Source organism: Falco naumanni, chromosome 8, assembly GCF_017639655.2.
Source record: "Falco naumanni isolate bFalNau1 chromosome 8, bFalNau1.pat, whole genome shotgun sequence".
Classification (NCBI taxonomy): domain Eukaryota; kingdom Metazoa; phylum Chordata; class Aves; order Falconiformes; family Falconidae; genus Falco; species Falco naumanni.
This window is the reverse complement of record NC_054061.1, coordinates 58,139,654-58,161,439: the sequence shown is the minus strand read 5'-3', so window position 1 is coordinate 58,161,439 and position 21,786 is coordinate 58,139,654. Positions and strand designations below refer to the sequence as shown.

At 52.9% G+C, this 21,786-nt stretch overlaps 1 protein-coding gene across 1 annotated transcript; it reads left to right on the top strand.

Moving 5' to 3' along the window:
* The first annotated feature begins 3,499 nt into the window (after nucleotides 1-3,499).
* ARL4C (ADP ribosylation factor like GTPase 4C) lies at nucleotides 3,500-7,194 on the top strand. The gene has a single exon (XM_040604557.1). The coding sequence runs from the start codon at nucleotides 3,658-3,660 to the stop codon at nucleotides 4,234-4,236; it is 579 nt and encodes a 192-aa protein (XP_040460491.1). The 5' UTR covers nucleotides 3,500-3,657; the 3' UTR covers nucleotides 4,237-7,194.
* Nucleotides 7,195-21,786: the final 14,592 nt, after the last annotated feature.

Sequence of the window (21,786 nt, the reverse complement as noted above, 5' to 3'; positions counted from 1 at the left end):
GATCCCTAATAACAGGGGCAGCCCTAATTACAGTCCTTGCCTGTTAACTTGGTTTGGGCTGGTCTCTGCTTTTAATACAGGAAGAAAAGGGAGCAGACTAAGGCAAGCGATGCTATTAAGAAGAAAGGGGCAGGGGAGGGAAAGAGGATCCTGCATGCTACAGGAGTTGGGATGCTCTCTGCAAACAAATTTCCCCCACCTCTAAGTCACCAGATTTGCCAGAAACCGCTGCAGCTGCAAAAGCTGCTGCTCCAAGGTTTTTCTTTGCCTGGGTGATAAAGGGCTAATTGGATGCAGATTAAAAAGTCACTATTGTAGATAATCCGTGAGCGGGCTGTGGAAGCGCAGGAAGCATCCCTCCATTGTCTTGGGGCAGGGCACCGGTGGATGTGTGCAGGCTGCAGCCCTTTGTGTTTCACCAAAAAAAAAAAAATAATGAAAAAAGATACTTTGAAGCACAAGATGAGCTGGGGGAAGGGAGATGGGATGCAGGGTGGGGGTTTGGGAAGAAATAATTGCCATGTCTGAAAACAGTTACTATGGCAGCAACAGTCTTCTTGCTGCTGGAGCGAAATGTTGGGGACCAGCGAGCAGTCCCTTTGTCAGATACTCACAGACACACATTTAGATGCTAATGCTGGCTTTAACCTTGGCTGCTTAACCTTGATATGATGGAATGGTGTGTAGGGGAGAGAAAAAGCTGGGGGGGGAGTTTACGGAAAAGATGGGTTTCCTCTCCCTGAATTTGCCACTGAATGGAGTTGGCAGACTCCTCAGCCGCGATTAACACTTATTTCTGCACTTAATATTCAGTGGAGGTCTTAACAGCTTATTTATGGATAGCTGGCATTAGCTGCAGCATAATTCACCACTACAACGTTCCTGTTTATCTCCGTCCCCTTGGGATTGTCTGATGTAAGGCTGTTTTTTAGAACATCCCCCAGGTTTGATCAGCCTGTCTATCTAATCTCACCTTTATTTATAACTCACAGTCAACGCTGGGGTGAAAAAAGGAAGGGCTCTGAGGAAGGAAGTCTCCTTTGGACTTCGGCTGTTGAGGGGAAAGAAATGTTGGTAGCCTGTTTAGAAAAGGAAGCCTTTTGACTTGAGGCTCAAAGCTGTCTTCAGCAGCGGGGATGAAGGAGGAGAGAGGGAGAGGGTTAGAAGTGATGGAAGGGAGAGGGGGAATTCCCCAAGGAATTCTGCCTGGCCCCAACACCGAGGGCTGAAACAGCACCTCCTTCACCCGATGGGAGCATGAGCAAGTAAATTCCTAAAGCACAAACCTATTGCACAAAGATTAGCCACTAATTCTGGGGGCAACCAGGGTTGCACTGGCCTTGGGATTATCCTTCCCAGCAGTGTTTAAGAAAGCTTTTGCTGGAGCAATTCAGGCAGAAGAGATAGCAGTGCCAGATCTGCTGGTGACACCACTCACAGATATGACCCTGTTCTTCTACTTCTGGCGTATTTTTTTTATTTTAATGCTCCGTCTCTGGGAGTCAGATGATCACTCACGGCTTTCTCCGCTTGCTCTCCGAAGCTCATTACCTTCATGTGGTCATGGAGAAAATCCTGAACCCACACCAGCTCAAAGGCCAGCTGATCAGGATAACCCCAGCGCGCAAAACATTTTCGGTTTCCAGCCCGTACAATGCTTGTGTCTCGTTTTTTGAACGGCTGTGCGGAGCGCGGCAGCGATGCCGCCTCACACGTGCCAAGGAACGTTTCTCCCAGCTGCATGCTGGCAGGGACCAAGCTCCCTGCACTTTTCACGCTGTCACCACATGGTGTTTTCCATCAGAACTGTGCCCATTGTTACCTACGGAGACCGTCACAGTGAGCTGCCTGTATTTTTAATGATGGCATGTGTTAGCAGGTAGTCTTATCTCCATGCAAAGCTGCAACACGCATCCTGGGGATGAAATATGAATATGAGAAATGATCCCACTCCAGCCTGACAATCCTCACTGCACACTGCGTGGTGAAAGCATCTTAAATTAAAAGCAGTATCTGTCTTCTGCAGTACACTTCTTTCTCTGGGGCTTTCTAGTTAAGCTGTCAGATACAGTTGATATTTATTTTACAAATGCTGTAAAAGAGGGGGTGGGTAATATTGTAGGAACAACCCTGCTGCTGCTCTTTGGTTTGGGAGCAATGCCAGAAATAAATGCGACGGCAAAGAGTGTGGCAGGCCTTCCCCAGAGCACGCGGCGGGGGTGGCGTCCCTGTCCCCATGCTGGCCTGAAAGGGGCTTCCAGGAGTAGCTGGACCAGCAGCTACATGGCTTGGGGCACTGAGCTGGGCCCTGGGGACCTCGGGGGCTTTAACATGGGTTGAGGGCATTCACCACATTTACCAAGTATGAGATGCAAAAGGCATTAAGAACAGGGAGGAACGTTAGTGCCCCCCCTGCCCTGGGCTCAGTGCAGGTTTTTCCCCTCCTGGCCTCTCTCTACTTTGGGAGACTGTGACAGCCCTGGAGGGATGCAGATGCCCCATGTCCCCAGCCCTGAGGGATGCAGATGCCCCACATCCCCAGCCCTGAGGGATGCAGATGCCCCACATCCCCAGCCCTGAGGGATGCAGATACCCCACGTCCCCAGCCCTGAGGGATGCAGATGCCCCACGTCCCAGCACGGCGCTGGGTGGTGGTGGCTGCTGAGCTTGCAGGGTCAGTGCAAGCTCTGCCTTTCCAGGAGGAGAGCACTGCTCTCCCGCTTTCCAGGCTCAGCTCGTCGCTGGCACCATCCCACAGAGCTGTGCCTGCACCACTTTGCAGCCCCCCCCCCCCGGTTCCCTTAGCCCGGGATTATCCAGGGTGCAGCAGCAGGTCCCGCCTGGCGCTTCAGTGCAATGGGCGCTGCCTTCGCTTGGTTACTATTTTTAGGGGGGTTTAATGATTTCTGTGGCCGTAGGGGATACCCAAGCTGTAACCAGAGGCAGGTTCTGTGGGGGATCTCGCTCCCAGGGGACCCCCACGCCCGCGCTGGGGCTGTCCCTGGGCCACGGGGTACAGCAGGCCATGGCGGTGTGGGCAGGAGCGGGGACTGCCAGGTGGTGTGGGCAGGGATGGGACAGGCAGGGGAAGGGACAGGCAAGTGGTGGTACGGGCGGGGGCAGTGCTGGCAGGGGAAGGTGCAGGCAGGGCCAGGCTGGGGAAGGTGCGGACAGGTGGCAGTACGGGCCGGGAAGGTGCGGGTCGGGTAAAGTGCGGGCAGGGGAAGGTACAGGGAAGGTGCGGGCAAGGGGCAGTGCGGCTCGGGGAAGGTGCAGGTAGGGCCGGTGCGGAGGCAGTGCGGGCAGGGGAAGGTGCGGGTCCGGGAAGGTGCGGGCCGGGGAGCGGGGCGGGCAGGGGAAGGTGCGGGCCGGGCGGGGGCGGGGCCGGGGAAGGCGGCGGCGCGGCCCCTCCTCCCGGGCGGGGCGGTGCCCGCCAGTCCGCGCGCGCTGCTGCCGCGTGGAGCCGCGCTGCCCGCCGCTGCCGCTGCCCGTGCCCTGCCCGCTGCCCGTGCCCTGCCCGCTGCCCCTGCCCGCTGCCCGTGCCCGTGCCCGCTGCCGCCCGCTCCGCGCCCAGCCCGGCTCGGCCCGAGCCGTGCCGCTGCGGGCCGGCGGCGCGGGGATGGGCGCGGGGCTGTGAGTGCGGCGTGAGCCGTGGCCATGGGGAACATCTCCTCCAACATCTCCGCCTTCCAGTCCCTCCACATCGTCATGCTGGGCCTGGACTCGGCGGGGAAGACCACGGTGCTCTACCGGCTGAAGTTCAACGAGTTTGTCAACACCGTGCCCACCATCGGCTTCAACACGGAGAAGATCCGGCTGAGCAACGGGACGGCCAAGGGCATCAGCTGCCACTTTTGGGACGTGGGTGGTCAGGAGAAGCTGCGCCCTCTCTGGAAGTCCTACAGCCGCTGCACCGATGGCATCATCTACGTGGTGGACTCAGTGGACGTGGACCGGCTGGAGGAGGCCAAAACAGAGCTGCACAAGGTGACCAAGTTCGCCGAGAACCAGGGCACCCCGCTGCTGGTCATCGCCAACAAGCAGGACCTGCCCAAGTCCCTGCCGGTGGCCGAGATCGAGAAGCAGCTGGCCCTCCACGAGCTGACCCCTTCCACCACCTACCACATCCAGCCCGCCTGCGCCATCATCGGCGAGGGGCTCACGGAGGGCATGGACAAGCTCTACGAGATGATCTTGAAGCGGAGGAAGTCCCTCAAGCAGAAGAAGAAGCGGTAGAAGCCCCGCAGAGGCGGGGAGGGATGGGGGAGCAGACAAAGGAACCGAGGGGGAGAGAGAACCAAAGCGATTCTTTTCGGTTTAATTGTTAATGGTTTTTTTTTGTTTCCTCTTTTTTTTTTTTTTTTTTTTCCTTCTTTCCAAATGAAAAGACAATAGTGGCGATAACAAAGCCGCTCCTGCCAGCCAAGCCCGGAGCCCGGCTGCGGGCAGAGCCGGGCCCCCCTCGCCCCCTCACCGCGCCGGGCTGGGGGCAGCGCCGGGGCCGAGACACCCCCCCCCCCCCTCCGTCCTTCGGGACCACCGAGCTTTTGTGTGCCGGGGGCGAACAGGGCAGGACCCTGTTGAAGTGCATTTGAGAGAAGCCCAGCGTGCTTCTGGATCTTTAACGTGTGCATTTTGGGGGGGGTGGGGGGGGTAGCAGGGATGCGGTGGGGAGGGGTGATGCCGAGGGGTGGTGAAGGCAGCGCCCGGGCTTGGCAAGGTCAGCAGCGAGGGGGCTTCCAGCTGCGCCCCGATGCCTGCCTGCATCCCTCCCCCGCGTTTGTTGGTGGGAATGGGTGTTGAAAGTGGTGGGAAGGGGGGGCTTGGACCAGCACGAAAAGTCTGGGGAGGTATGTGGGTGATGGGTAAGGAGACACCCCACCACCCCCAGCTGGCATTTTAGGGCACGGATGGGTGCAGAGAAAGGGCAGGCAGCCTTCAGCGCAGGGTGGGTGTAGGGCTGCGGCTCCCGGGGTGCTTCACAGCTGCTGACTGGTGCTGGGCTTTTAGCTGTTTGCTTAAAAAAAAAAAAGAAGAGGAAAAAAAAAAAGAGAAAAAAGGCAAAGGTTTTGGGTGAAAGCTGCTGGAAGCACTGGGGGGTTGTCCAGGAGTCCCCAAGGCTCAGCTGTGTCATCTTCTGAAGCAAAGCCCCGCTCGGGTCTGTATTGCGCCCGGGCAGAGGCACGCTCAGGGGGGCTGCTCTGCTCCAGCTGGGGTGATCCAAACTCGGGGTTAGTTAATCAAAACAAACAAAAAGCGGTCCTGGTCACCGCACTGCTCCGCGGTCGGTGCAGAGGTCAGGGCAGCGCTTGCTGAATGCAGGTCTGAGGGGGTCGTGACAGGGCAGGATGGGCGCAGGGGTCATGGCAGGGCGGGATGGAGGCAGGGGTCATGGCAGGGCGGGATGGAGGCAGGGGTCATGGCAGGGCGGGATGGAGGCAGGGGTCATGGCAGGGCGGGATGGAGGCAGGGGTCATGGCAGGGCGGGATGGAGGCAGGGGTCATGGCAGGGCGGGATGCACGCACGGCTGCTGGCACTGCCCGCTGGGATGGCCAGAGCTGGCAAAATCTCTGCTGGTAAGGGACTCGGCGGTGCCGGGAAGATGGCAGGGTGTGAAGAGACATGGCGGGGGGAGGGTGGGGAAGATAGGGGGAGTGTTAGTTTTTATAAAGATATAAACCTGATTCAAAGCAGAGAGCCCCTTGCTGCCCGCAGTAGCCATGTGGGCTGCCTCTGCCTGCTGAGCGCCCGGGGCAGGGTCAGGCCTCGCTGCATCCTTCTGCGAGTGAACGTTTTGGTACCTGTATGGGACTGGGGACCAAAAGCCATTTGCTGTTGGTGTTTTGGCCGGGGACGCAGCTCTGTGGAGGAGAAAACCAGGGTCTTGGCTTTCCACATTGCCCACACAGCAGAAGCAGGCAGCCCTCGGGGGCCAAATATCCCGAGTTTTGAGCCATGCAGTCTGGCAGGATTTTCTGGTGATTTTACACCAGCCTTCCTGTTCAAACCCCCCTTCCGAGAGCAGCCAAGGAGAAACCACCAAGCAGACAAAAGAAAAATGCCCTTCGGGCTTCAGGGAGTTGATTCTCCCCTTGCAGCGATGATGAGTGCAGCACCTTCCAAATAGCGGTTCTTTTTGTTAGGAAACCGATGTTGCAGCCAAGTAGTATGTCTCTTCTTGCGGGATTTGGGTTCCCAACGCAAGTCCTGACTTGAGCGCTGAGTGGGCTGGTCCCATCAGTTCAGGTGGCTCTGTTCCCGCTTCCTTGGGTTTTCTTTGCTTTGTCTTCACCTCCAACACTTTGGTACTTGGTGTCAAGAGAGGAAAAAAAAAATTATTTATTTTTGATGCTACAGAAGCCACATGCATTAACCCTTTTTGGGGAGCAACCTGTTTTAGCGGCGAAATACAAAGCTACTCTTTTTTCCCTACCAGCTCAAAAGCGATCAGGTTTTAAAAACAACACGTGCAGGCTATTAGTTGTGGGTTTTGCCTCCTTGCTGTCAAGACATAGGTCTTGGTTTAGCAAATGCTGGCATGGAAAGCCTGGTGGCATGCATTTAGGGAGCTTGGTTTTTCCTGGGAGTTTGTTACGTTCAGCTCAGCTGAGCATCCTCTTGGAGGAATGGCTGGTGTTCGACAGAGCACGTTAAGTGTGTGCTGAACTGGCAGCACACGCTTGAAGGTTCAGCTGAGCCAGGTGGGATGCCGTGGCAGTGCCGTTCCCACCAACTCTGCTTTCTGCAATAATTAAAAAGACTTTTCCAATTAGTAGCTAATGGCTTCCGTGGTATTTCTGTAATGTTTCACAACCGTATGCTGATTTTTCCTGTATGAAGATGTGCATCGCCTACCGTGGGCTAGAAGAAGAGGTGCCTCAGCAAAACAGCAGTTGAGGGAAACTACCTGGGTTGTTGCTTTGAAAACAAGCTGGGCTTTTTGCAAGGTTGTGTGTCTTTTCTAAATAAGTTTGAATGACCTTTTTTTTTTTTTTTTTTTTTAAGCAGCTGTCATGAGGTACCAGTCTCATTTTCCCGGGTACCTTTGCAGTGTTCCCATCAGTGTTGGATATCCTGCTGCCTGTGTCCTGCCCTTGCCATTGTCCATCAGTCTCTGTTTCTCCTGTCTTTTCTTTTTTTAAAAGATGCAGACATAATGCTGTGAACTGAAATAAATTATTTATACAATGAAAGGGCCTGATAAAAAAAAAAGTGTTCTTCTGCTTATTTCTCAATATCAATGCTGCGTTTTACAGTTGGTTCTTGTTGCATGCAATGAAGGAGGTTGCTCCTGCCTCCTGAGAGAGAGGAAACATGGGCACAGGGACGGAGAATTGACCTGCTCAGCATCACTCTGCACCCAGCAGCACGCTGGCACGCCTCTGTCGCATGGCAGCCCTCTGCAGCGTGTCGCTCCAGGATGTGGGGGACATGGATAATTTTGCAGTTAATGAAATCTGAGTTCTTTTGCAGGTCACTTAATTTCTCTGCACCTCTGCTGCTGTCCGGGAAAGGGGAAAATACTGTTTGTTGTGGGTATTTTCTTCCCTCGCCTCTATTTGAAATCTGTGTGAAGGAGGCGATCGCCCTGTGCACGGCATTTAGCAGGGGGAGCAAGAGAAAGTTTTGGTTTTGCTCGGTGTGGCTTTTTTGAAATGTGTGGCCTCAGGCAAGCCGATGCAGTGGCAGAGAGCCAGGTCTGCAGGGGTTAAAGCACCAGGCGGGCAGTTCGGAACAGGATGCTGCAGAGCTGGAGGCTGCTTCTGCTCCTGGGTGGCTGCTGACACAGGAAACACAGGGTGACACTTCAGAGAGGAGAGCTGGGTGGTAAATGACTTTTTCTTTCTTTTTGAAAATGATGACATGGCAACCAGAGAGGAAATGATGAGCCCAGTTCATGGGAGTGTGATTTGGCAGGGCTCGTGAGCACTTCCACCTCCAGGTTTGCACCTTGCTTCCCAGGTGCCCCCCTTGGTTTCCAGGATACCCAGCGCCCAGGTGAGAGGACATGCTCTGCTTTGCAGGACCAGGGCCGTGGGGCTCTAAAGGGCAGCAGGACCTCAAAATGAACCTAAAGGCTTATCCAATGATGCAGTTACTGTGCTCGTATCGAGGCTGTTGGTGCATGCCGAGATCACTGGGAGCTGAGCTGGATGGTGATCAGTGGCATTCAAGGACTGAGTTGCTGAGTGCTCAGCTGCCTCGTGACTGCGTGGAGAGCCTCTGAAAGGTGCAGTTCCCCTTGAGCTCCTTCCTTGCACAGAGCATGCCATCTCTGCCGCACGGGTGGCATGTTGGGCAGCATCGTCTGGTCCAGCGCTCTTGAAGGTGCTCATGAGCATTGCTTCCCTTGTGCCTCTGGCTGTGTTTGCCAGGCATGCTGGACATCACATGTTTCTCCTGGCCTGCGTTTCACGGATCTGAAAGCCCAGGAGCACGTGCTGCAGTGCCTGCGCTCTCCTTAGCATGAAGGGATTCGTCCTCACTGGTCCCACCTGACAGGAGCCAACTTATGGGGGTTTTCCTGCTGGCATGGAGTTGTGCACACTGGTGTGTCCCTGTATAGGCTTATCTGTGTCCCAGGGAGCCTGGACTCGGGTCTCTTGGGCACACAGGGTGACTTGCTGTGTCCCACATGGAGCTGGGGGGCTTTCCTTCTCCTGATTAATGGGGGGATCCATCCCTGTCCCTGTGAAGGAGGAAGAGAAACAGCCAGAAGGGTTTGGGCTGTAGGTTTTGAGAGACTGTGACTCTGTGTGTGACTGTGCAACTGGATCTCCCCCCCGCCCCCAGCCCTGTGAGCAGGGGGGTCGCAGCTGGGTTGCCTCAGTTGATTTTACTGCCAAAGCCACTGGCTTGCGGGAAGGGGTGGGAGGCGTTGTGGCCTCTTGCAAGCAAAGCTCCTTGCGACTCGAACTGCAAGGACGGACATCCTCCTTCAAGCCACACAGCCTCTCCTCCTGGCCGGAGAGTGCTTTTGTCAGCAGGGGTTTTGTGTGTTTCGGCCAGTTGTCATGAAAACATTGCACAAGGAGCTCGCTGACCTTGCGGTGCCCTGGAGCAGCATGCTGGCTGTGATTTATGCTGCTGGACTATCTCCCCAGCAGGCAGTTCAGCAAAACAGTGAGTGACTCTGGAGCCGTGTCTGGGGATCCTTGTGGCATGTGGAGCCCGGGCCATGAGGCAGTGCCCGAGGACAGTCCCTGCATGGGACCAGCCGGGAGAAAAAGCAGTCGGGCTGTCGGCTGTGTCAGATCTCTGTAAGCGTGGGCTAGGAGCAGGTGAGAAGAACCTGCAACCTTTCAAATGGCAGAAAAAGCAAGAAGAGAATGGACGAGAGCTGAGGTCCAACCGGGAGCAGCAGGAGATGGGATTGGGAAAGAAATAAGCAGAGATGAGCTACCAGTGTGTCCTGCACTGCTGCTCTGCAGGTCCCTGACGTAGCCTTTCTGAAGGCCACCGAGGGAGGGCTGCTGAGCGAGCCGCGCTTGCTCTCATGGACAAGGGTGCTTCAGACGCCTCTCCAGTGGCTTGGCATGTCTCACGTGTTCTTACACATAGCTTCATGACGTGTTCTTCACCCCAAGAGCTCTGCGGCCCCTCTTCTGCAGGTTCTCCCTCTGCCTTGCCTCTTGGTGCCTCAGCTACACAGGTCCTTCTCCCTCTCCTTTCCCTGGTTTGCCTTGTTAAGCTAAATCCCTCTGCTTTATTTCAAATGGGATTTGCCTCCTAAGCAAGTATCTTTAAAAGGATCATCTTGGTTAATAGAATTTGCAAGGCACTGAATCCTTGAAGCATGGTGTAATGCAAAGAGCACTATTTCTTTGCATAGCACGGGGTACTCCTGGTCAAAGTTTTGGTGAGGATAACCATAAACTATAAACCATTAGAAGAAGAAGAAAAAAAAAGAATCTCTTGCTGATTCAGACTTGGACCCTGTTTGCTTTGTTTTCATTCAGTCGGCTCCATTCCAGAGCTTCTTCAATGTGAATTACCCCCAATCACATGTACTTTTTGTCTGAGCAGTAAAAGGCCGCTGCTGTGAGTCAGGTCTGCAGGGCACCAGGTGCTTTAGACACATAACATGCAAAAAAAGCCAGTAGCTTGCCTAGTAGAGTGAAATTGAGACATTTCAGTGCAAGCATGTTCGTATTGAGGGTAGTTCATGAAGACTGGGGAATATGGAGAGCCCAACCTGGGAATATTTGCTCTAATAAACCATTCTGTTTATTTCAGCTTAGCTTGTGTTTGCTTCCCTCAGATATTTGAGTGAGATTTAAGGGAGGAAAGCTTTCAAAAAAGAGCACCTTTCCAGCAACTACATTAAAATACTGGTGGAAGGTGAGTGATGAAGCCTATAAATCCCCCAGGTGTTTGCACTGAGCTGTAGCCAGCCAACAGGTGACTAGAAATAATCCCATGTGCCTAACGACCCTCTTATCCTCCCTCCCTGACAGCCTTGACTAATGGCATCTTATGGCTCACAAAAATGCTGCAGCCTGAGGTGAGTTTGTGAGAAGAGCTGCTAAACCCATGGCTGTGGGGTGCTGGGGAAGAGGGATGACAGCCAGCTTGGCAGACACGGGAATGGGAGGCAGAGATCCATCTCACCCAGCTCTTCATCAACCCACGGATTATAGTAGTATTATTATTGTTATTTATTATTATTTTTTTATTACTTTGGCCTCATGATACCCCAATTTTGCAGCTGGAGCGGACTACTGTCAGCTTACAAAGCTTGTTGTGATCCCTTGGTGCTGGAGCATTCCCAAAAGTTGGTGTCTGCAGAGATGAGCAAACACAAAGCTCCTGATCCCACCTGACATTGCTTTCAAGTCTGTATTTGGCTTCTGGAAAGAGAACAGAACACCAAGGTGGGTCTCAATGCAGTTTTTCAGTCTCTGCCACTGGCTCCTTGCCTAACCCTGGTCACACCACTTTATATGCCCCCAGGCTTCTTTTCCATGAGTGTAAAAGAAGGTTGCCAGCATTTTTCTTACTCCACAGGCTAAAAAAAAAAATAAATTATTGGTGGTGTTGTGATACTTGGGTCCTCATACTAAAGAGGCTAAACCTGCAGGATTGTTCCTCACATGGTGGGGAAAGGGGCTGAATGGTGCTTGGGGTGGGGGGAGGTTGCTGCAGGTCTGGGCGGTCCTGCGTGCACTGTGGACAGAAGAGCAACTTCAGGGCTGAGTGCCTCGGTTCAGCAGCCAGCAGCTCCATGCCACGCTGACTTAGTTTTATGAGCTCTGGCTCTCTGAAACCCTCCAGCCGTATCCTCCAAGTTATGCCTGCGAGAGGGAAGTTGATAACCCCTTTTAAAGCCCCGACCCCATACCTGTGGGCTCCTCTGCAGCTGCAGGGACGGTACTGAAGTCCTGCAGGCAGAGGTGATGGCGCAGAGGCTCCTGTCACCAGCGCAGCACCGTGCCAGCAGTGGACAGGCCGTGTCTCCAGGGCTGGAGGCAGCTCAGGGCTCCGCAGATCCACCCACGCAGAGGTGAAAGACCAGGGTGGCAATGGGAAATGGCAACACAGGGCAATTGTTGTGCTGGTTAATGTTTAAATAGCTCTCGGAAAACCCCCTCCCTTGCCACTCTGCTCTCTAACAAGGGGGCCCTTTCAACTCTTTGGCAACTTCCCCATCCTTTGGCATCTGCTGCCTGTTTAAAATGTCCAAAGGCCGGAGGGGGAAAGGCAATGCTGCAGCTTTCCAATGTTTTCTTGCCCACCACATCCTCCCAGGATGGACCAGGCTCCTCCCCAGCCAGCTTTAGAAACCACCTGGTTACTTAGAAGGAGGGATCTCTTAGAGCTGATTGGTGCCAAGATGATGATGGGTTGTGGGGGAAAAAAAACCCCAAAAAATAGCAACCCACCACCCATACACAGTTCTTGGACCACGTGCTCGGTTCCCCATCCAACCTAGCTAGTGACAGCCACGTCTCCAGGAGAAATGGCCTTTAGGATTCCCCTTGCAACTGCACAGGTCTGGCCAAGTGGTAGCACCTGGTGGTCCCAGAGAGGTGGGGAGACCCTGCTGACATCGCCCCACAAACCTCAGCCCAGCCCTGGGACCTGCTGCATTTCTTGTAGGACTTCCAGGAGCCCCGGTGCATCTCAGACCAGACTGGGAATGGGGCAAGGATGGTTTAAAATCCCCTGCCAGTTTTGCCTGCAGCTCCTGGCACCACAGCCAGCCGCCTTCCCACTCAGCCCAGCCTCTCCTAAAGTGCTGCCCATCTTCATCTTTTCATCACCAGGGTGTGATGCAGAGAGTCTCAAGGTGATTTGTCCCTCATCAGCTGAAAAACCTCATGCAGGACAAATAACCCATCTGGGCCCCCCTCCTCTTTCCCCTGCCAACCCCCTGTAAAATTCGATTAGAGCAAAGCAGGGTGGGGGGTTAAAACTATTTATTAAACCTCAGCATCAGCATTTCTTTTCAGCCTGGCTGCTCCGTGTCCCTGGTAACTGCTGGGGTGTAATGGGTGAAAAGCGAAGCGTGATTGCAGGCGGGGATGTCCTGGTGTGACAATGTGTTGGAAGGGAGCAGTGGAGCATGAGGATGCCATAAACCCATCAGGAGGTCACCCAAGGGGCTGGTTCGGAAAAACGAGCCCAGCTGGAGCTTTATCCCTGTGGCCTGAGGGTTTATAACCTCTGAGGGTGCTCTGAGCTGAGTAGAGCCTGTACATTTAAAGGTCATTTAAAGGTAAAAATTAGCTTATCTCCAGGTGGGGGACAGCCTGGGAGAAGAGGGCTTGGGGACCGTGGGCAACATCCTCGTCCTCCACCTCCTCCCCACACCAGCCTTGCTGTGGGGCTGGAGCCCAGGTGCCTCTTGAGGCAGCAACTGCGCAGATGGACGCAGGCTGCTGCTCCCCACCCCTCTCCATGGGTTGCCAACACCAAGGCTTGATGTTTATCGTGCGGTTGCCCATGGGAGACTTGGGTGCCCAGTGCTCCTTTATTTTTAGCTAGATAACAGAGAGAGTGACGCAGAAAGATGGGAGGGAGAAGGAGGGGGCTGTGTCTGCTGAGACCACGGCAATGTTCAAGTTCCTTATCTGTAATTACTTGCAAATAAGTTCTGGGTATGTTTGGTTTTATATCTATATATATTTATTTATATATATTTATAGCCAATGCATGTTCTGGGTTTTTTATCTGTATCTATATCTGCATCTATCTGTAATGTATTGCACATGGGGAGAGTATACTGCAAATATTTTATTAGCTCTTGTATTACCAGGACCTCATTTTCCCCAGAGTTTCAGCCCTGGCAGGCAACCACGTACCAGTGTCCCCGCAGGGCTGGCGTGGCACCCCGAGCAGATGTTAGGAGAGAAAAGCACTGGGCTGACTTCAAACACAAGCTGGAGTTAGAGCCTTGTCTTCACCAGCAGCTGAAGGACCTGTATGGCAGCTTATGAAAGCTGCTTGCCCCCGTGGTGGTCCGGCACATGCCTGATGGCACTGGGCACTGGGGTGGGGAGGGAGCCCCATTCCAGCACTGAGCTGCCTGGTTCTCTGCCAGCTTGTGGGACCGAGGTCTGGCATGGGGCTCACCGACCCCAACCCCTTCAAGAAGCCTCCTTGCCTACTGGCTGAGCCATGGCTCTGCCTGCCCTTCTTGAAGAGGATATTTCTTCTGGTGATTGGAAACCTTTTATTTTCCAGCCCACAACTTTTCCCAGCTGCTTTGTGCCCATTGGCCCCTGTGCCAGTTATCCCTTAGCTGGAGCAGCTATCCTCGCTGCTGGGCGCAGATGTGTTTATAGAGGCAATCACAGCAATCTGAGCCACCATCCCGTGGGACAGGGAAAACCCTCTCCGTGTCCGCACTAAACTGGGTCCTATTTCTGTTCTGAAACCAGGGAGCGTGGTAGGGATATCGATGAGATAAGAAAGCCAGAGTATCCTCCAGGCTAGGGCTGAGAGTACATCAGAAAGCTGGAGGTGGCAGGGATGCTTTTGATGGGCTGGGCAGGGTGAGGTTTCTTTTGGAGGCTATTTGCCTGGGCAGATCAGGACAGACCCAAATTTCCACTAAGCCCTGAAGTGGGAGTGTTGTAGTAATGCTGCCCGCAGAGGCAGCACGAGGATGACCATCCAGACCCCACCATTGCCCGGTCCCAGGCAGGCTCAGCCCTGTAAGCTCATGTCTTGGTGATTAATAAGCCAGGATGAGAGAGGCCCTGTGCAAAACACTGGCATCTATAACGAAGCTGCCTGGAAACCATCCAGTGCTCCTCCTTTGCCATCCAAAAACGAGAATTCATCAAAAATGAGCCATTTCATGGAAATGCTGATGGCAAAATGCCACTACGGGGGTGAAAAAGAAGCAAGCCGCAGTGACCTTGAGCATTTGGATGATGCTGAAACAACATTTCTGGAATGGATCATGTTTTGCTTTGAAATGGCTCTTTACTGGAAACTTTTTAAGGCGTGTTCTGTTGTTAAATGTATATAGCGAAGCCTACCTTGAAATCCAAGCAGGGCACAAGGGAAGCCTGTGCTGCACAGCATCACTTCTCTCCCAGCACAGCACCTTGGCCTCCTCCCAGCAGGGTGATGCTCCCTGAAAACATCCCACCCCAACACACACGGGTCCTCTGGCTTCTCTGGGAGGCCCTTCCATCTTCTTCGTGCTGTGGCTTTTTTCTGGCTGGGTATCCAGGAGCCTCTGGTATCAGTAGCCTAGAAATCTCAGGAGACTCTTGGGAGCAGAAATGGGAGCAGAAGAGATCCTATCCCTTTCCCCCCTGCTCCTAACCTCCTGCCCTGTTGGAGCTTTTTTTTAAATGATGAAATGTGCAGAAAATTGTTGTGTTTCTAATGATCTGAAGTCCTTCAGTCAAGACAAGACTCAGCTTGCAAAGAATGTGAATAATTTATGTGTAGATAATAATGACAGAGGGAGTATGAGGAAAAAGGAGTTTGTCTTTCATTCCCCTCAGTGCTGCTCCTGAGGCTTTGCCCTACCCAGAATTCCTGATTAGCCCAGGTGGGCTCAGTGACGTGGGGATCTTCCACGTGGGGACTCCGCAAGCAGAGCCCTCCTTTTCGCTTTAATGCAATCCACTGTGGATGCAATTGCTGTATGAGCAGGGGGGAGACTTTTCTCCCCAAATTCACCCCAAACCTGTATTCTTCTGCATCTTCACATATCTGGGACCAGCTTTTCTCTGTGGGCTGGTCCCCAGAACAGCACAGAAATCCAGCTTCCAGCTCCAGCCTTGCAAATGCAGTGACTCACTCCCAAGAAACCTTGTTGTGCTGGCATAAGCCAGAAGCCCTGGCACTTTTCTTTTTTCTTTTTTCTTTTTTTTCTTGAGAAGCCCTAGCAAGGGCAAATATGTAACTTGTGAAAAAGTATCATGGTGAAAGAACAGCTTCAATAAACAGATTTAATATATGAAACGTCAGGAGATTTTTGACTGCAGGAAAATGCCTGGGAGCCTTACGCTGTGTGGCGTGACTTTGAGAGGCAGATTCAGTTCTCACTTCTGTATAATGTCCTGCAATGCTTAAATGAGGCAAAGGCATAAAAATAATTGAAGGTCTACAGCTCAGCTACTCTTTACAGCAGGGGGAAATGTTGAAAAGGAAGGGGAAGGTGTTTGGAAGTGGGAAACAGAGACTCCAGTGCATCTCAGCTCTTGATGTGAGCTCCCAGGATATTGCTAAGGGCAGTTCATGAAAAGCTTAGTCCTGCTGGCAAAACACAGCTGAAGGCAAGGGGGACCAGCAGCAGTTAGAGCTGAAAAGGTAAATCTGCTTAAAAAGATGCCCTTTTTGGTGAGAGGAATGTTGGCAGCTTCAAGTCCGATTCAGAAAATAATGCAGGGAGATTTCTAAAAAGCTCAGACTTTTTTTTTTTTTTTTCCCCTTTCTCCATCTCAAAAGGGACTGATCTGTTTCTTTTCAAAGCAAAGAGGTTAAGCCCAAACCAGAATTCCTCACTCCATCCCCATGTTGCTTTTTTTTTCTTGTCCTGTCTTGACTTTGCTGTTGATGGGGTCACTCAGAAAAACAAACCAACCCGCACAGAGGTTTTCTCTCCTCCCCATCCTCAACACCTGCCATTAGCAGAGGTGGGGATAGGATGGGGGTAAGGCTGGTTTACTGCCCCTCCTTGAAACCTCCCCTTTAGCCAAACCCCACATTAACGGGGAAAAAAAAAAAAAGTCTAAGGGTTATGTCTTGACTAAGTGAAATAGGACAGAAAGGGAGCTCTGCAAAGATGGTGCCTAGCTAAGCGGATCAAGTTGTTTCGTGCAGTTATGGGTTAAAACTAGTGGAAAGTCACATTCCGATTAAAAAAGACACCACTGTGTGAAAATAGGGTTGGTGTCACGCATGCACAGGTGGACACCTCTTCCCTCCTTCCTGGGGCACTGCTGGGGCAGAGCCGTGCTGTGCCTCGTCCATGCTGGTGGCAGTGGGGAGGTGTCCCCAGGGACATCCCTGGCGTACGGGGAGGGGTGTGTGAGAGAGAGAGCGAGCAGAGCTGGCAGTGGTGCCCGGCTTACAGCCCAGCCAGGCTCTTTCCCCTCACCTTCAGCCCTTGCTCGGGCAAGCTGGCGTAGGGCAGCTGGCAGCACAGGGCTGGGCAGGATGGGCATGGACAACACGCCTGTGGATAACATGCCTTTAATTACTATTAATTACTTAATCATGCTTTCCATGGCCCTGCTTAAGACAACCGCGTTAATTACTCACAAACAAGCTCTGGACACGTACAAGCTGTAACAGAGGCAGCAAGTCATTTGAATCCGGTCCCCCGCAGGTTTGGCCCCTTCTCGTCCTCCTTTTGACCTGCTACAGAAGATGCAGTTACCGGTGATTTGCTCCAGGGTTTCTGTGTTAGTTTTCCAGATGATTTTCGGGTTGCCCAAGGTCTTGCTCCAGGATGCCATCACCTCCTTGGGTACTATCCAGGCATGGAAGATCATTCCCAGCAGCTCAAGGTGGACATCTCAAGCTCTGCCTCTCGAGGCCAGGAGGGACAGAGGAGCCCCTTCCCTGCCCCATCATTTCTTTTGCAGCTCCGCCGAGGGATGGCTCTCCCAGTCATCAGGAAAAATGGGAAGCAAGAAGAGGGAGTGAAACCCCGGGATCCTTGCAGAGATCCTGCAGCAAAGTCCCCAAGCCAGGCTGGATGCAGCAAGTTCTGTGGGACAAGAAAGGTGTGGGACAGAGTGAAACATTCAGTTTTAAGCCTAGAGTGCTCAGACTAGGCCTAACGTCTTTGACAGAAGACAGCAAGTCTGAACTGTGGAAGAATTAAAAAGAAATCAACTTACAAACCAAAACACTGTCAGAATCTCAAATTGACATGGGCTCCAGGCAACAAAATCAATCACAACCACATTTTCCAGACCCTGCTGGTCATCAGACACAATCTTGGGTGTGGGGTGGGAAGAGGAGGAAAAAAACATGAACTTAAATTCATATGAGTGAAACCAAGAAAATCCACTGTTACAGCATCAAGAACCACATCAGCCAAAATATAGGAAAGCCACATGGAGACCATTCCCAAGGCAAGACAGGAGGAAGATACAGAGAGATCAACAGGTCAAGCTTCTTGGTCCAGTCGCCATGGGACTTTATTCCCATAGAGCTTTTTGGGCTTTGCCAAAATGCCCACGCCACCCAGCTGTAGGGTGTTCACACCACCATGGCTGGTCTTCCTGCTGCTGGAGGCAAACTGTGCCAGGGGGCTGGAAAAAGCACCGCTTCCCATCACTGAGGAGCCTCTAGCCCCTCCATCACCCACCATCACTCCCCTTCCCACCTCCCTGACCAACAGCAGGACAGACAGGAGGAGCTGGGTTATCATTCCTTCGTCGCCGTCACAAGGGTTATTGCATCAGCATCCGAAATGTAGGCATGTTTGAATCAGTCTGATGATTCTCATATCCCCCTAAAAAAAATAGCTCTCTTAAAAGAAAACAAAGGCTGAAATGCCTCATAGTCTGGGCAACTTGACAGCTGTGGAGTCAGCCCTTCCCAGGAGCTCCTGTCTTGTCCCACCATCTCTGGTGCGGCACAGGGGACAGGCAGGGAGGGGTGGATCTGGCAGGGGGTGTGCAGGGATGCAAGTGCACGTGTGTGTGTGTATCACACCTCTTTCACAACTCTCAATTGATGGTGTTCTCATAATATCGACTCAATCATCCTCTATGATAAACAAAGCCAGCAAAAGACTCCTTCCTAGGGGAAAAAAAAACATGGCTGGGGAGGGGTGGGGGGTAACTGAACTTACGTCGACTCCAAAAGCATGTCAGGCAGCAAGTAATCACTTCTGGGTATTTGCTGATATGTAATTATGTCTGGCAATGCAGTTTGCTATCAATCATCGCTGTATCAGTCCCATAGGCTGGGCCATCTCATAGCATGGCTTCCAGTTATTTCAAAAGCTAACGTTTCAGGTAAAATCGAAACCCTCAGATTAATTTCCAGCATTTCAAGAGTTTCATGTCACATTCCTGTCTTAAACACCTCCAGCAAGATCGCCTCCTGCCCAGCCGCTCAGGAGACTGATTCACGGAGCAAAGGTTTCCAGAATCACACTTGATAAAATGCAACGTCTGTATGGGCAGCCACAGCGGGGTGGTTTCTCTCCAGCCTGTACCTACATTTTCTGGCACACGTACCCTCGGCCACGAGGATTTTACGTGGCTTCGCAGAAGCTTCCTGCGCTGTGCGGCAGTCGGTGCTTTTGCAGGACTCTGCGCTTACCTTCCCTTAGGAGCCGTGCCAGCTCACCCGTGATGGCCCCTCCCGGTAATGTTATTCAGAGGCTTTGTGGTATTTAGTGGTTTAGAGAAAGCCCCACATCCTGGGGGTAACTTTTCGCACTGAGGAGCCCCACCTTCCCTCTCGGACATCAGAAGGAAAGGGGAACTTGCAGCCTCTCAGGTGAGACGGCAGATGAGCAGAAGCCAGTACTTAGCATTAAACAAAAACAACCTTAAGAATTAAGTCATGAGTTTTATGCCAGTTTCAGGATTTTGGAACTGCCTGACTGATGATTTTTTCTTTCTTCTTCTTCTTCTTTTTTTTTTTAATCTGAGGATTTAAAGGAGCCTCTTCTACCCTCACATTCTTGGTGCAGTCACAGCCCTGTTTTCCAGAAAAATGAGCTTCCTAGCTTTCCTGCAAGCCATGGCATGGCCCTCGGCCTGCGCCCACGTGCTGAGTGGGGGGATGCAGAGGCTCAGCACTTTGCTGGCGTCCAGCTGCACAGCAAGCTGCTCTCTCTCATCAGACGTGGCAAGTTCCTTCTGGTCCCTGGCACAATGTGCTCTTGTGGATTTGGCTGTCCTGTTAGATGACCCAGGAGATTCTAACCCTCTTTAGGAGACTTCATCTTGTTTAACTCTGCCTGCTGGAAGTGGTTTTGTCCCTTTTAACGTCATTTATGCAGAAGTTGCATGCAAAGCCTTCCTTAAAGTAAGGCTAGGGAAGTCATCTGGAGCAAACAGAGGATGACTGCAGTGAGGAAACCCCAGAAGGCTGGGGTTTTCCACCCACGAGTCAGACAACAAGCCACTGGCAGAGCTGGAGATAAAATCCTGTTCTCCCAAAGGTTTGATCTTGTCCCTATCCTGAAGCACCCTGCTTTGAATGCAGAGATGCACCTCAGGACTGTGTCTGTAAATAAGTAACTATAATCACAGTCCTGAGGATGGGATGGAGAGCCGTGAATGTCCAAAAGTGCACAACTTAATACTGCAGAGTCAAATATCACATCGCATCACGTGCTCTCCTCCTTTTCAAAGGAGAAAGGAGTCCAAACCCTTAAGCAACACTGAGTGTGGGAGACTGGTTGGAAGCTGTGTTAGAAGAAGCTGGAATGGGTATTACCAGATCCAACCCACAAACACGGACTGCTCATTCCTGGCATCAGAGACGTCAGACACAGGTTTGGCCCTAAAGCTTCATCTAGGGTAAATGTGGTCAATGACAAAGCCAAGATGCAATACAGCAAAAGCCTGGGGTCCCCATGCCCCCAGCGTCTCACCGGCTGCAAGCGTTGCAGTGGGGTGTTGGGGAGTGGTGGCTGCTCTGCCACCCTGCTGTCCCTCCACCTGCAGATCTTAATTAAACCTCCAGTGACAATGTCATTCTCTCACCTGGGAGGCAACTCCCAGAGAAGTGCAGTTCCCAGAGATGATGCAATAAGGTGAACTTCCCTCTTTGCACAGCCTCAACCCATCAGCCATTGCCTCTGGCCTCCATGCCAGGATCTTTGGAGGGAAGGGGAAGGAGGGATGGGGGGAGCTGATTCATCTCTGGCTCAGTTTCAGCCTGAGCCCTTGCTGATCCATCCCTAGGGATGTGTCTCAGCTCACAGAGCCAGACAGTGAGACGCCGGGGAGGGATAATCCCTGGTGCCGCACAGGGTGCAGGAATCAGTGGTGCAGGGCTTGCATGGTGGCTGGATGCAGGGGTGGCCAGCACATCCCCAGGGCAGAAGAGAAGGCAGCCAGCTGGATGTAGGCTCAACCCCAAGGGAGCCAGGTCTGGTTCACCTCCAAAATAGTACCTTTTTGCAACCTGGGGGGTGAGCCGTGGCTGAAGGGAGCATGTCAGAGTGTGGCTCATTCACCATGCCCTGTTGGTTAGAGTGGGAGAAGGATCCTGCCCAAGCAAGAGCTGCCAACACATAGAATAATAGAATAATTTAGGTCGGAAGAGACCTTTGAGATCAAGTTCAATTTTTAACCCAGCACTGCCAAGCCCACCACTGAACTGTGTCCCCAAGCACCACAGCTACACATTTTTTAAACCCCTCCAGGGATGGTGACCCCACCGCCCCGGGCAGCCTGTCCCAGGGCTTCACCGCCCTTTCGGTGGAGAAATGTTCCCTCACACCCAACCTAAACCTCCCCTGGCACAACTTGAGGCTGGTTCCTCTTGTCCAGTCGCTCGTCCCCTGGGAGAAAAGACCAACCCCCCCCGCCCACAGCCCCTGTCAGGCAGCTGCAGAGAGGAATCAGCGAGCGCACCCACCCCCCACCCCCCACCCCGAGTCTTCCTTTGTCCAGACAAAACACCCCCAGTTAATGAGCAGGACCACTCAGCAGTCTGGGATATTCTCCAGCCCCTGTTGCCTGAGCAGCCCTGGCTCTGCCAGGCGTAACACTTGATATGGTGTGATCCCCACGTTCAGCATCACTGTGCCTGCTTAGATCCTGCACAGGGGCTGGAAAGGGAAAGACAACTGATGACACCAATAAAATGAAGATTGCTGTCTTGGTGTCAGGAGAGTGGCCTCTCCCTAACCCCATCACACATGCCAGTCCCAGGGAGGTCCAGCATCCAATCTCCCCAGCTTCAAAGAGGGAGACAGGTGGGTTTTCAAGGTGGGCTGGGGGGAGCAGCATGTCCCCAGGGCAGGGGCAGACCCTGCTATTGCTTTCTCTACCCTGTAGAGCCCTAGCTCAGAGATAAAGTGGCCTCTCTGGAGGCCCACGATGATGTGGGTGACCCACAAAAAGAAAAAAAGCCACCTGGCCTTTGCTCAGGGCAAGTACAGAAAGCATAGGGCTGTATGCCAGCATGGATGGATATGGACAAGGGATCTGATTGAAGTGGTCCAGGGAAGGAGAAAGCCCTTCCCGGTGGCCCGCAGCCCCCCCAGAGGAATGCAAGCTATGCAGGGACCAGAGGTCACCGCAATCAGGCGCAGCGAAGGGCAGCTGTAAAAGGGAAAGATAAACCCAATAAATCAGCCTGTGGGAAGAGGAGGAGGGCACAAGTGCACA